Raw genomic sequence first — 16171 nt, 5'->3', positions numbered from 1 at the left:
CCCTCATTTTGCTGGATACACATTTCACCCTCAGCAGAAACGCGCAACTCGATTCTCTTTTGGTTTCCAAACAGAGACTGTGAATAAATGCAATGCAACGTGTGAAATGGTGTTTGTTGGGTGTGTGGCTGTCTGAGAACAAGTGTTTAAGGCGGATGTTGAGTGTTTATGTGGGTTATAAGTCACTTTGTGTTTGCGTGTGTAAAAGTGTGCGTTTGTTGGGGGGCCTTAGCGCTCATCCCCAAAGGGTTTGGATGACATGCTGTCTGGGCAGGCCTGCACACATCTCTTGATTAATGGAAAGCCCATTTCTGTTTCCATGCTGTTAATTAGTCAGGTCGTTAAGAGCAGCGCTTGTTATCTACCTGCTGTAGAGTGCACAAACACACACACACAAACACAGAACACAGAACTGCTGACTGTATCCGAAGTAGCCAGTGCACCTTTCTGCTTCTGAAGGACCGCAATTAATATTCCATATATTATGCATGCACTTGTGGATAGATGTAAAAAAAAAAATAATAATAATAAAATACACAAGAGGAAAAGAAATACTAATTAACCACGCATGGCTTTTAATTAATGTGCAGGTGTGTGACTATCTGTGGACTTGTACAGTACACACACACACACCGGGACTAAGATGAGCAACAAACTTCTGCCACACGCTGGGATTAACTAGCCAATTATACACTCTATTTTTCCTGCTGGGCTGTAACACTCACACACACTCTTTGCGCGCACACACACACACTCTTTGCGCGCACACACACACACAGTTATTAGTGCACCGCAGATGGACAGGAATTAAAAGATATTCACCATCAGTGGGGCTCTAGACTAATATCAGTCATGTTCCAGCATGGGGAAAAATGCCCACAGAAAATATATTGAACAGGAAGGAGGCGGGAGTGTCAGGACTGTGTGTGCACTTCTGTACTTAAATGTATAATAGCTGTGGCTACAATAATCATATATATTATTATTTATTATCCTATTGATTATTACATTTATTTGAAAGTGTTTGTGTGTGTATACACAATACAAATAAATAGTAAATATATAAAAAAGTTTTATTTTAAGGTTATGGTATATTTTAGAGCCAAAATAAATGGAAATAATAAGAAGCTTATTTGAAAACGATATAAATCTAAATGTCTGTGTGCATGTGTGAACTCACATTTCTGCGAGGAAAAGTGGTGAGCAATTTGAACTCATCGGATGGGTAGCCCTTTGAGGCGACGAAGTCGAAGAGGACCTGGAGTTTACAGCTGCCCAGGAACCGCCTTTCCAAAAACTCGCCGCTTGGCGTCCGGATGCGCAGCTTGCTGATTGGCTCTTCGCCCTCCTCTTTGGGCTCTGGTGGCAGGGTCTGCTCCAATGAGAGACGGATAGCCTGCGCAAGGGAAGGCAAAACAGTAACATTACAGAAAAACAATCAAGATGTATCTCATGAACTAACCATAATTCATAAGTTACGTTTTGAATTTGGAGATTTATAGCTCACTGAATGCTGAATGACCATAAAACCACACCATTGTGGCACATTATATACATCTGCACAGATCTTATGAAAAAAAAACATGCAAGTCGTGCGTCAAAGGTCCTAAATTTAGCACTCCTTCACAGCTTGATCGTGCTACTTAAAACAACACCAAAATCTTTCCGTTTTGTACGTCATAGAAATATCACACAGTTAAAAAAAAAACATAAAATGAGTATAAAGCGAGGGATGGGGAGGGAAACAGTGAGAAGTCGCATACACATTGAAAGAGAACGAGAGTGAAAGCAAGAGAGAGAGAGAGAGAGAGATGAGAGAATTGCGGCGTCTCTAGTGACACAGAGCACGACCTGCCGCTCCTCTGGGCTTTTCAACTCCAGCTTGTTGTTCCTGTTGTGACACTGGGCAGCATATGCTGTGACAAAACACGCAGGCTTTATTTACACACCATAATGCAATTATATTTCATCAAAGTGTACAACAGTAGCTCATTAGCAGCAGGTGGCTTGTGCGAGCGCGTGCCGGCCCTGCTCCCTTAGGTAGGGGCCGCGTGTAAAAAGCCCTCTGGGGGCCGAACGGCGTCTCTCCCCAGCCCTGCTCAGGATGTATGTGTGCACGTACGTATCTGTGTGTTTCCTGGTCCCTGCGCACAAAGGGCACTAAGGAGCATCCTTTTCACTGCGCTAAACAAACAAGAGTGTGTATGCATGTGTGTAGCACCTGACGGCAGAGAATAATGACATCACCACTCCCCCTCGGCCTTTCATGCGCTGTCTGGGTCACAAAAGAGTCCAACTCACAGAGCATTTCCCCTCTCTTCTTCTCTATACACTTCTGCTGATTGTTTCCCTCCAGTGGACTCATTGTCGCCACGGACCCACCGAGGTGCTGTGGTTTGGGCGTGTGCGAGTGTGAGCGCGTGCTTGGATAGACTCCAGGTGGAGAGCATCTTACCGCCTTGTTTACACACACACACACACACACAAAGTCGCAAAAATGATGCACAGAAAGAAATGGCACATCCGTACACATACACGCACATATGGTCAAACCGTAACAGCTGATGAGAATCGCATGAAATGAATGTACGCGGTTTAAATCTAATCTATCACTTCAATAGCAAGAGGTTAATTACGATTGTGTGTGAATTCAATCATCATCGAGATGTCATGAAACTTAACAGTTGACCTCTCACCCGTTTCACAGCTTGGAGATTCACATCCAAAGGCGTGACGTTTCACAGACGAGCATGGGAGGGGAAAAACCATAAATAACAGTCTTTTGGACTTCAGTGCAGGTGATTTTATCAGTATAAACGTGTGTGTGTGCCAAGCTTCTTCTCCCCTTGGGTTCATTACAGACATTAGGTGAACAACTTTAGACCCTGCTCTCATTAAAACACAAGGCCGCTGCTGCGTTAACAGCTCTCTCTCTCTCTCTCTCTCTCTCTCTCATACACACACACACACACACACTGACACAATTACTTCGCCTCCAGGACGTCTTTTTGTTTACCTCTCCACAATGTCTCATTTTAAAAGCTTTGTTCATTAAATGCTATTGTAGGGTATCGTATGTTTTAAGGTCTATACTGTAGCCTACACACAACGTCCTGACATGAATGGTACCATGGCAATAGGAGATTGAACTAATTACATGCTTTTGTTGAAGCCTAAAAGTGAGAAATTATCTCATATAGCAGTTTCACCTGAGCTGGTCCGGTTAGTATTTACTGCTGAATAAACAGACGATAATCTACAGACGCTGGTGTGCCGAGCTTTTTAACTAAGTAAATATCTTATTAAAAAGAGTGTGTGTTGAACTTCTAAGCACACTAAATGAACAGGTTCACTTCGACAGCACCATCTGTAATACATTTGAATGTTAATACAGTGGTATTGTATTCTGCTGATCAGCTGATAAGGAACAGGTATATTTGCTCACTCCTACATCTACAGGTGAGATTTAACTTTCCGTGACACTTTTTGAGGCTGTCTTTGTCAGAGTGTCAGTGCTTTGACGTGCACCTGTCGTTTTGTACTGCTTATATACAGGGCAACAGCGCAAACACGGTACGGGGGCGGATCGCAAATATGTATGTGATTTGTGTAACAATGTAAACTGTGTTTGATATGAGCAGTTATGACAGGACATGAAGCTTTATGACTGTCACTGCTATTTGTCGGTTTATGAGGCATGAAATCCTATTTAAGAGGCATGTTTGGAATATCCAGAAACATTAAATGTCAACGTGAGTGAAATTGGCAGGTTTCAATTTAAGCATTAAGCATCAGTGTCATTTTTGAGTTCATATTTTCTGCTTCACTGGATGAGAAAGATTTAAGACGTTTTCGAAAAGCATTAACTGGAACTGATATGCAACGCAAAGAAATAGTAACACAATGCAGGAAATCAGTCATATATTGCAGTCAAACAAAGCTTTGCTGGGATCTACGTAGAAAATAACAAGGAAACTAGTACATTTCTGAGAATTCCAGATAGGAAAGAATCATGATTACATGGCTTGTGTCACACCACTTTAAAGGTGAATTATTTAAGGGCATTCTCAGCTTTTCTTTGCATCATCCTTTGCACTTGTCATATAAACTGGGTTGTTGAAACCAAACTGGTGAAATTTGAAGCAAACCTCACCTCTCGTTCCTCCTCCTGCTCTTTTTTGATTCTGTCCTGACGAACTTGCTCTGCCTCTTCTCGCTCTTGAGCTTCTCTCTGTAAAAATGGTAACATTAAAAAATATATATATAATATCAAATTCACTAGCAACGTACCATACTAAAGTACCTCACATAAGAAATGCACAAAATCATTCAGCACCTTTTTCTTTCACTATCATCCTAAAGTAAAATGAATAACTTTAATAAAATAAATAAATTAAGACTTAGGATGCAAAAGTCTGTCTGACATTCTTCTTCTAAATGTCACTCTTATCAGTGACATTTCTGAAAATAAGGCATTTTTAATAACTGACTAACAACCTTTTCATTGCCATTAAAGTGAAATTACTGAACCAAAACAAAGGAGCCTGATAAAAATGCCCATTTAAAAGAAAAATGTCAGTTCGGACTTAGAGGTTTTTGCATCTGAAGTCTTTACAGCAAATAAATATTCACAGCAAAAACAATACAGTTTCTAGCACTTCATGTATGAAGTCCTAATAATAATAATGATAATAATAATAATAGAAAATGTAAAATCTTGCCAAACCTTTTTACGATCAGCCTCCAGAGACAAACGATAAGCTTCATCCTGTTCTCTCTTGACCAGTTCTCTGGCTTCACGTTCATCCTGCAAGAAAAGTAAAAGTGGTTAAAATAGCAAAAACAATGTTTAATTTCTAAATATGAACATTAATATTCATATTTTATAAAGAGTCAAGTCAAGTCATCTTCATTTATATAGCGCTTTTAACAATGGAGATTGTTTCAAAGCAGCTTTACAGAGATAAACATACAATCTTTACAGCAAATAAATATTCACAGCAAAAACAATACAGTTTTCTAGCACTTCATGTATGAAGTCCTAATAATAATAATGATAATTAAAGCTGCAAGCAGCATTTAGCGGTGTTCAAGCAGTTAAGGCCTTTAAGGCCGTTAAGCACAAAAGCATCAAAAGACATTAAGTTTTATGTAGCATACATTTAAACACTGACATAATAGATGGAAAAGACCATTTACAGCCAATACAGGCAGTTATAGCGCCACCTATGGTCCGATCTCCATAAAACTTTGCATGCATGTTCATGATGTTATGTCACATATGGATTTATTCAGAAACATGGAACTACACACACACACATTCTATTGTAGATTAAACTGTCTCATTCAGGGTTCACATTTGTCAATGTGACAATGAATTTTGACTAAATGTGATTGTAAATGTTAAAATATTGATTATATAAACTCTAAATATGAATTATAGAACAATAATAGTCAGCATTATGACAAAATGACTATTTTAAACAGCAGGGGGCAGTAGAATACCACTTATTGGCTTAATATGCCATTATGGTCATATAATTTCCCCCCTTTTAACTGTAATAGAGGCAAATTTTGTCCGATCTGTCTGAAAATTGTCATGCTTGTTTAGAGTGATAGGTCTCATGTTCTGAGTTGTTTTTAATAAGATCTGAGCATTCATTGAAGAGATATAGGCTTTCGGGCACACTCGGTCAAGGCTACACATTGAAGTGACCCTTTTATAGCCATCAAAATGCAGAAGTTCAACCTTTTCTGATAATTATTGATCCAGAGAGTCCAGAGAATTGTACTGCACTGGTTTTAAACATTATGATATGAAAAGTATACGATCATAGATGGAAAAGACAATTTACAGCCAATACAGGCAATTTACCATAGGAAATGTATGGTTTTAAAGCTTTTTAACAGTTATAGCGCCACCTATGGTCCGATCTCCATGAAACTTTGAATGCTTCCTCACCATGGTATGACACATATGCTCATCAATTTTTGTCAAGTTCTGAGTTTTCATTTATGATTTATAGGCTTTTGAGTGTATTTTGACACGCCCCTTTTCTAAATGACCCTGTTACAGTGAACCAAAGGGCAAAGTTCAACTTTTTTTTGATAATTATTGATCTATAGAGTCCAGAGAATTGTCCTAGACTGGTCTGGTTTTGATCGGGCAAAAAACCAGGGACTAGTTCGTAAAAGTAGGTTTTTAACATATTCGTGAATATTTAATGAACGATTTGATTGACAGCAATGGTTCTAGAGGCAAAGTTGTTCACCATGAGGAGATCTATCATATGATATGCATTTTGTGGGGATATGTGCAACACCACGTGATTAAAGAGCCGTAAAACTCGTTAGCGCCAACTAGTGGCCGATTTCTTTCAAAACTCTTACAGACCTCTTAGGCCATGAGTCGAACATGCCCATCGAGTTTCGTTCTGATTGGCCTCCGTTAACCTCGTCTCATAGGGGCTCAAAATTCATTTGTCGATGGCGGCCATGTTTTTTGAGATATGCCAATGTCCTCATACACATACATGGTGCCTTGGACCAAGACACTGTATACCAATTTTCAAGTCAATCGGACTAACTGTCAGTCCTTTATATGTTTTTTTCATGTTATAGCGCCACCTAGTGTTCGATCGTCGCGATTTTTTTTACTGTGACCTCAAATAAAGCTCATACATACGTGTACCGAGTTTGGTGAAATTATTTTATTTTGTTCACGAGTTATACCCATTTTAGTAAAATTAGCTCCGCCTCCTGCGAACGTTTTGACGCCCCTTAGCAACCGTGAATCGAAAATTCAACGTTTTTTCGATAATTATTGATATTCAGACTCCAGAGAACATTTCTACACTGGTTTGGTTCCAATCGGGTGAAAAACCAGGGACTAGTTCGCAAAATAGGTTTTGGACAAAATCCAAGATGGCGGAAAATTTTTCCAGACGCAAATAAAATCGGAGATATACGTTTTGTCCGTCTTGAGCCAAGGATTACAGGGATATAAGACACTTGATTCTGGGATAAATGGTCTAGGAGTTATGCACGATTTCCTACTTTTGCTTGCTATAGCGCCACCTATGGGCCAATCGGGCTCATACTTTGATAACCTCTCCTCGATTTTTGTACTACCATCTGGCAAAGTTTCAAGGCTCCAGCCCTTACGGTTTGGGCTGCACGATGCGTTTTACAGGAGAAAAATAATAATAAAAATCAGGACGATTACAATAGGTTTTCAGCACTTCGTGCTTGAACACCTAATAATAATAGAAAATGTAAAATCTTGCCAAACCTTTTTACGATCAAGAGTAGAATATAAAAAGTCTGAGACCACATATCTGAGATTAAGAATTAATTTAAACTTGAAAAAAAAACTAAAAAAAAACATGATTTTGCAACATTGAAGACAGAACTAATAATAAGTCAAAAAGAGAAAAGTAAAGTAAAAAAATACCTAGGTTAAAATTTAAAAAAAAAAAATTTGTGGAGCAGTAGAATTTTGCACTATTGGAGGAAAGGGGCATTTTTGTAGTTGTCTCAGACTTTTGGACCCCACTATATATTCTATTATCTACATCCTATACCAGATAAGAGCGTGTCTATCCAGATAGCAGATAACAATCCCACTGGATCTTTGACGTATGAGATGGTTCCTCGTCATTGTCAGCAGTAATGGCCACATACTGAATTCTATTGTATTGTCGGACACACTAACTGGGGACGACTGAAAGAGTATCTTATAGAAGTGAATGTGTGGAGTTCCTCTACATACAATGGAAGGGCTCTTTTATTCTTGTGAGTGTGTGCGTTTGTGTGTGTATCCTGTTTGTTAAGACCCAGCTGCAGGTCTACCTGCTGAGGCTGACGACTGTGAATAACTACTGTTGCTTTTGTGCAGTCAGGCTCGTGCGATTGTCTGCGGCCGCTTTTAAGACTAAGGGTCTTTTCTCCTGGCTGGACTTTGTGTGGAAATGTGAAAGAGTTGTGACTACACAGAGCAGAGGAGAAGAAAAGCAAGGATAGAGGAGAGAAAGAAGGGATGGAGCACAGAGGCTGATCAAAGGAGAGATACATCCTCAAATTCTATTCAGACGAGCTGTAAAAGAGTGTGTGGAAACCATGTTGTGGAATAGGAAGAGTTTGTGGGCTGATGTGTGTGTGGGTCTCTATTTGTAATGTCGTAACACTGAAACAATTCAGGTGAATCGGGATTACAAACAACTGGATCTTTTATCTGAGGGCTGGAAATAAGAACAAATATACACTGACTTTTCCGAACACACTGTGCTTTTGAAAAAATGCCTAATCTGTTGCTCGTAAAAGGCAAAACCTTTCAAAAGCACTTTCAAAAGCCACTGCTATAATAAAGCAATTAGTCATGAGAGGCTGCACTTTACACTGATTTTGCTATAGATAAGGAGTATTGTTAGATACAACAAGGCATGTCACTAAAAACCTCTTAATCATGGTTTAAAAAAAAGTAATGGCCTCTCATGGCTTACTGGACTGATGAAATTACGACAACAGACTTATGAAAGATTGAGCTGTTAAATCAATGATTACTTTGAATAGTTATTTTTCCAGTCAGTAATACATTTCATTAACGGAAACCTGCAAATAAAACAAAACATAACACAAAACAAAACAAAAAAAACCCAAACCAAACCAAGCCAAACCCAAAACGAAGCAAAGCAAAGCAGAGCAGAGTAGAGCAAAACAAACAAATAAAAAAAAGTGTGCCATGACTAGTCATCATGTAGGTGTGTATTTACAGAAAAATTTGCAGTCAGTCTCTTTTCGGAAAACAGACCAAAAATGTATAATTTAATAAAATAATTTATACGATGCCTCTAATTATCAAAAGCAAGTAGTAAATTACAGTTCATGGCTGTGATGCAAGCAAAAGGCTATTAAAAAAAAACATGGCATATCTATAACGACTTTATTTATATTTTTAAAAGTTAATGGCCAAACTCTTCAAATTAATTAGTCCAATTTGATTATCTGTTTACTCCATTGCCATCCTTCTACATGAACACAGTAAAACACTCTTTTAATGCTGTCAAAATGAAAAAGAAAAAGTCTAAGGTGAAAAATTTTAAATAAAAAGGGGTAAGCAAAGACTGAGAAACTCTCTGCCATGTTTTTCTCTCTCTAGAACACTCTACATACAGTGAGTCAGTGCCGTGACCTGTACTGGAGCTGATGGAGCAAGCGGATAACTACTTTACCCCTGACTGCACAACCCCAGGTCATGTCACTTACACACACAGAGGAATGCTGGTGTGATCTTGGTGGATGAGTGTGTGCTGTCTGAGTTTGGCTGTTGATCCAGACAGAGTATATAAGGGGTGTATGTCTGTCCATACAGAGGGACAGAAACACACAGGTCACCATGAGTCACCTGACTGTATGGGGCAGGGATGACACACACTCAGGGACATTTCGGCTAAGAACTTTAAAGGGCAATCCTAAACTGCCTCAAATGGCAGGCTGTTAGTGGTGGCACAACAACAAATGCTTTCAAACAATCCCACACATTTCTAAGGTGGCTCACTCATTTGTGTCCAAACACAAGGTTAACAAAGGGTTTGGATTCGAGTGTCACACCCGTGATTTGAAATGCGCCATGATCACCGGCAGTTCATAGCTGCACTTAAATGAACACATTTGATTTAAAACAAAAAATGTTCAACGCTACAATACTTTGTCCATTCAAAGCCTTTCATAATCAGATTGAACTTGGTGATCTTTTCTTTTTTATGTCTCATGAAACAGTTCATTTTAGTGAATCAAGAATATTCAGTGCAACTAGTCCAATTCACTAACAAATGACTCTTATGAACTGGGTTTTTTTTAGTAAATCAAAAACATTTACCGCAACCAGTGTTGTCCAATTCACAAAGAAATTACTGTCTATGAACCAGCTCTTTTTGTTGAATCAAAAACATTTAGTGCCACCAGTTTAGTCCAATTCACAAACAAATGACTTCTATGAACTGGTTATTTTTGTTGAATCAGAAATATTTACTTTATTGAATCAGAAATATACAGCGCAACAAGTGTAGTCTGATTCACTCAAAATAAAATCGAATTGAAGTGGAAAAGAGAGTTGTTAAATTAAAATTTCAAATTAAAATGTGCACTGAAACCCAACCTTATTATGTAAATAATTATTTACATTTGTTGGGTGAACTACTTCTTTAACCACTTTCTCCCCCAAAGAATGTTTTTCAGTGAGCAGAAAATTAATGAAAACTTGTCACTCGCAGCGAAAGGCCAAATGTGTAAACTACAGAGTGAAAATATCTCCTTTGCATTTCCTCTGGCACCCTCAATAACCCTGAATCCCTGGTTGTGTCCATTCACATCACATTTCCTTCACAGCCAAAAATATTACAGCCATTAATTGCTACGAGGAGCAAACCGTCAAGGATGGATTCCAGCAGAAATCCATCAACGTGTCAGAGTTATTCAAGCGCTCTGAGTGAGGGAAGCAGAAATTTCACAGCCTGATGGATCTAATGGAACAGATACAAATCGAAAATAACGTTTTTAACGGAACTTACTCACTGAGCCGGGAAAACGGCCTAATAGCAGGAGGAGATTGAATGAAACACCTTGAGTCTAGCAGAAGTGTTCTCACACTGAGACAATGGCAAGGTCTATGACACTTATGACATAGCATAAATATTTTCTGTTGCTTTTTGCAATTGATAATCATTTGAAGCATGTCACGCAGGGGTGTGAACAGAACAGGAGAATGCTGGGACGAGGCAAGAAATGTCATGACTTATCAAATCACTTACATGTAATCAATGTGCCTCAGGGGGACAGTAACCTGTGTTTGCTGTCTGAATATTTCCCACCAAACCACAGACACAAACATTTAACACACACAGGTGAGGATAGACGACTAATTAGCTCAACTCATGGCAAGTATGGACAGATCTGTCATGAGAATGTGGCATGTAACAAAAACATGAATAATTAGTGTTTGTAATTGGTTAGGAACTTAATGTCCTCTTGAAATTTGCAATGAGGCATACAGAGATCCACTATTAAGAATAAACTCTAAGTCTCTCTCAGATATACCAATGTTATTCATGCTAAAAACAGTATATACCAGCATATTATTGTTAAGTTTTCAATTCATTTGAACAGATGGACACATTTTGTTTCAGCTCTTTGTAAATGCGTTTGTTTGCAGACCTAGCACTGATTTAAACAATCACCGCATGCAGACATGACACACTGAGCTTGCATCCTGCCAGCTTTGTGTCGACTCCATAAGCAGAGGCCCCCGCAAGCTTACATTACACAGCCAGTGAATTGTGCTTTTGCTTCCACAGTTTGTCTGAAACCCAGACAAATACACAGACACAGGCGGAGTATCTATTCTTACCCCTGTGTGGCAGGGCGATTTGTATGAGTCAGACAATGAGTGGTCATTTGTCCCAACATGCCCCTTTTTGTGGCCTAAAAATATGACTTTGAATCTGCCTAATAAAAAAAGCACCTCTTTGTGCTCATCAGTGTCTGGTGTAGTGCACTACAAGTAACGTGAATTGCATAATTGAATTACTTTTTGAAAGTACCAAGTTTAGTACAAAGTTTGTCACAATGAATCATGGGATTGATTTCCCAATGAAGCGATACCTTAGAATTTGTTTAAACAAAGCATCTAAGGAAGCAACATAATTAAGTTGTCTACTTATGTATTTGAAGTGTGCCAAAGATGCCGTAAACTGCTTCATATGAAGGGAACTCATTGGTCATTAGGGTTTGAAATCGAGCAAAAAACTCATATCTCTAGTCTACCCATAAAATTCTATATAATATGTGGTGCATATCTGTGTGGTGGGTCACCTCATCTTTGATGTCTTCTTGTTGCTGTGCAGTGAAGATCTCCATGGCTCCCATGAGTCTCATCATAAGTTCATCCACTGTTGTGTTGCCTTCATCATACAAACAGAAAAAAACAAACAATAATCAGATTGGGTGGAGTCCTTTCAATTAGCATTTTTGTACTTGTACTGTTCATATCAAAATGTACCAAGTGGAAAATGATTGCTCATCATGGCACGACATGAGATAGCGACGGACTACTTTTTTTTAATAAGAAAAACTTGATGCTATGGAATACTATGAACGCATTAATACTAAAAAGAAATACAACCTCAAATTATGAATCCATCCATCTCCATCTATCTATATCCATCCATCCATTAGTGGTCTCAGACTTTTTGGTAACACTAAGTACATTCAAATAATCAGAACTGTTGTGTAATTTTGATCTGGTAGGCATTACACAAGATCTGCTACCAACAGTACAGTTTTATTTAAAGTTAATTTACATATATTTTACCTTGAATGACATTTAAAACTTCATTTGATGTCCGTTTGCCCATGACAATTAGGAGTAATGGGAACTGGTCAGTCTTGTACAACCGGATGGTCTGTGCAACAACGCTGCCAAAGTGCCTTGTACACATCGTGAGTAGTCTAGAAAGAGAGAGAGAAAGAGAGAGTCAGTAATTTGAGTGGACAGTGGACAGACAGCCAGTGGAACTCCACTGAACAATCACCAAGCTTAATAAGAGTACACAGCTCATTATATTAACAGACTTTAAAACCAATTCTGCTCTCCGCTCGGTGGATGGTTCTTCTCCAAACACTTCCCTGGTTTAAATTAGTATTCGGCTCCTGCCACACCGAATTTGATAGGGCAGAGAGGATTTCTTATTCCATTACAAAGACAGAACTTTAAATTAACGTTTCGCTGAAGGAAAAGGGTAGCAGGCAGACTCAGAGAGCTCGCAGTAAATGTCATAATATTAATGAATTGCTATAGAGCAAATGCAAATATAGATTAGCTTCTCTCTTCTTTTAATAACATCGGCTTTAATAACTGGAAAGTAAAATAGAGGAGAGATGGAACACACTATAGTGAGGGGCCATGGCCAGCGTGGAAAAGAGAAATTGGAGATTTTTTTTCCCCACATCAATTTTCACCCTATTATCAGAGAACTATTAAAGAAAGTTGGTTCAGAGGGGATGAGCGAGCACTTTATGGACTCTAGGTATTTTCAGACCAGCATACTGCCTATAACTGTATTGCCAATTAAAAGCACTCCATCTGACCTTCCAATGTGATGAATAAAGCAGAGGTAATTTCAACCGTTATCTCATTCTTGACTTATTTGATACATTTCTAGAGTTAGTCAAGTTAAAATATTTTTCACACAACATGGTTATTTTGCACTAATGCAAAACGTGGCATACTACAGTTTCATTCTCCCTACATTTCACATATCATTAAAAAAAATAGTCGGCAGTATACGATACATACTGCACAGTAGCAGTAAGCATTAAGCTGGCATTATATTCTGAAGACAATCAAGTTCCCTTGCAACATAGTTGTGTGTTTACCAATGTCTCAAAGTTCATTTAGGGTGTGTTCACACTTGGCAGGTTTGGTTAGTTTAAAACAAACCCTGGTGCGATTGCTCTGTTAGTGCGGTTCATTTGAATAAGTATAAATGCGAGAATCATCCGAACCCTGGTGCGCACCACCTAAAAAGGTGTGTCTTGGTCCGCTTCCAAAAGAACTCTGGTGTGGTTTCGACTGAAATATATTTAAAAATATTTAGATTTTAAAATTATATTAATACAAAACATGGGTTTCTGCATCACTTATGTTTTAAATACTTTTTTGGGGGGGGGGTTTGTTCCAAAACATCCCTGACATATTTTAGCTGGCCTGTCACATGACTAAGAGAAGCGAGAATGGCAGAAAGGAAATGTAGTTCAGTGTGGTGAACATTATTTTGAAAAATCACATACCCATTTAAGAAATAATAAAATTGTAACAAAAAGTATTGGTATTGTATCAAATTAAAAAAGTTTGGTATCGCCCATCCCTAAAACTTAACACAAACCATATAGTGCTCTAATTAACAAACTTACTTGACAGAGTGCCAACTAACAGCATGAGAATACGTGTGTATAAGTATGTCAGGGTATAAGGATGTGGGATTGTGTGTGTGCAAGTTTCTGTTGGCATTATGAATAGCCAACTAACAGGACAACAAGCCAGCTATCTTCAGTGTAACTTGTAGTGTAGTATTACAGATGATTCCATAGAACTGTTTCACTGACAAAAAAATTAAACATCATACAAATAACACTTGTGTTTCCAGAGGTCCCATCAGGCATTGCAGTTGGCAGTTCATTGTCACATCAGTGATGCGTAAAAAAAATCTTGAAGAATGTTAAGAGTTTTCAAAGGACCTCGGGGGAGTTATTTTGGATTTTTCTAGTTAGTAACACCAGGTGTTTCAAGCGTCTCGTCAAGGACGGCTTCATAATTGGAGTGACAAGCTCTCGTCTCCTTCTCATCCCTCGCTCACGTCACACTCTTGAGTGTGTGAACTGTAATATTTCCCCATGGCTTGAACTGAGAGGTGTGGCACAGTATCAGACCATCTGCTGGGGCCACAGGGCATACACTGCTCTTTCCCTGAGAAAACAGTTTCTTGATCAAAATGATCATGAGACTAAAACCACGCGAAGACACAATTGCACGGCAACAACGAATAAAAGAATGAAAAGAATTTTCCTGGTGTTTCTAAATACTTCAGATGACATCATACGAAAGCTAGATTTTTACATCGTCTTCAGTCAAAGTCTACCGGATTTTTTTTGACATTTTATCATCGATAAGCCAAAAGGTAATGGCACACTCGTCCGACAAGTCGAGGTGTTATGTCTGTAACAAAACAGGAAAAGTAACACACAAAAATTGTATACTACGTATTAGGGATTTTTCAAACAATCTAACAGAATGTATGATCAATAGTTGAAAACAGCATTGTTGACAGTGCGCAACATATAGTTCAACAGTGCTTTGGGTGAACGAGTTAGTGGCCCTTTCCTGCTGCAACTCCTGTCTGGCTTCCTGTCTCTTCTCAGTTGTGCTCTCAAATAAAGGCAAAAAGTCCCAAAACACACACAAAAAAGAATAATTAATAGTAACAATAACACTTTAAATACTATTATCTAAGGGTGTAAATCTTTGGGTTTGTTCATATTGATCTTTAAACACTCCCCTCAATGTATCTTAGGAAGAAGAAAATAAAAAGACAAATTCATCATTTTCATATCTTCATATTGAATTCTGTTTGTCAAATAAAAAAGAAAAACATTCTTCATTTTAATATCTTCATATAGAAACTTGAAAGGAAACATATAGTGTACCTCTAAAAAAGTATTAAAATATAAATATTGTCAGAATGAATTGCAACTTCTTTGATTTTCACCACTGTGAATAAATAAGCAATATGATTCATGAATTGACAAACCCCCAGAATGAATCATATCTGCTAGAATGCACCTTCAAATTGTGACCTGCAGCTTTCTCTTACTTATACCAGCCACAAAAAGCACCTGTAGCACCTGTGGGTGCTAATTACATCCACTCTAATTACATTTGGGCTCTGGATTAATGCACAATTATGCTGAGAGTCTATGTGATTGGTGTCAGCGCTTAGCGATTCACAGGCTTCATTCACAGAGTTAGCATTGAAAAACACTGCCAGTCACCATCCACAATCAGTTAGGCCTGGCTCTGGAGCGTGAGAATACGGTGTGGTGTGTATGTGTATGAGTATGTCAGGGTATAAGGATGTGGGATTGTGTGTGTGTGTGTGTGTGTGTGTGTCTCTGTTGGCATTATGAATAGCCCCAGATGTTGCCCGCCTTTAATCTGTGGTAGAAAGGCTCAGCTGGGGCAAAAAGCAGAAGGGGAGGGAGAGGGGTATAGAGGCCGGGCCGGACTGAAGGAGCCCCTGCAGAAGCAGGTCACTGGCTGGTCTTTCTCTCTCTGCATGCTCCAGAGGGAGGCTTTTAGGGTGAAGCCTACTGGAAGGAAAAGTAGAGGCCTGCTCAGAAGCGAGGCCTGCTGGGACCAATCAAGAATCCATCTGCTGCCTGACCAGCTTCTCCTTCTTTCTCTCTCGGTTCATTTCCTTTTTTGGCTTTCCATCTTCATTTTGCTTGCTTCGTTTCCACATGAAGCAATCGTGGAAACGTCTTCGCAAAAGTTTACTGAAAGTCTTGGAAACAAGCACTTTTGAAAAAGGCAGGATGTTGTTATTTTTTCTTCGTTTTT

General features: G+C 38.8%; 1 protein-coding gene across 2 annotated transcripts in view; it reads right to left on the bottom strand.

Annotated features, from left to right (window-relative positions):
• Positions 1 to 16171, bottom strand: part of faf1 (Fas (TNFRSF6) associated factor 1) — a 72821-nt gene that overhangs the window by 7793 nt on the left and 48857 nt on the right. For both annotated transcript variants that reach the window (XM_056259583.1, XM_056259582.1), the window contains exons 14-18: positions 12368 to 12504; positions 11869 to 11957; positions 4727 to 4807; positions 4154 to 4231; positions 1181 to 1396 (exon numbers count right to left, since the gene is read on the bottom strand). In XM_056259583.1, the coding sequence (XP_056115558.1) occupies positions 1181 to 1396; positions 4154 to 4231; positions 4727 to 4807; positions 11869 to 11957; positions 12368 to 12504 (601 nt within the window). The remainder of the gene's footprint in view (positions 1 to 1180; positions 1397 to 4153; positions 4232 to 4726; positions 4808 to 11868; positions 11958 to 12367; positions 12505 to 16171) is intronic.

The sequence above is a fragment of the Rhinichthys klamathensis genome, unplaced genomic scaffold (assembly GCF_029890125.1).
Source record: "Rhinichthys klamathensis goyatoka isolate OS25496 unplaced genomic scaffold, OSU_Roscu_1.1 h1tg000169l_1, whole genome shotgun sequence".
NCBI classification, from domain to species: Eukaryota; Metazoa; Chordata; class Actinopteri; order Cypriniformes; family Leuciscidae; genus Rhinichthys; species Rhinichthys klamathensis.
Note: the sequence above shows the minus strand (reverse complement) of the source record. Positions and strands in the feature narration are given on the sequence as shown.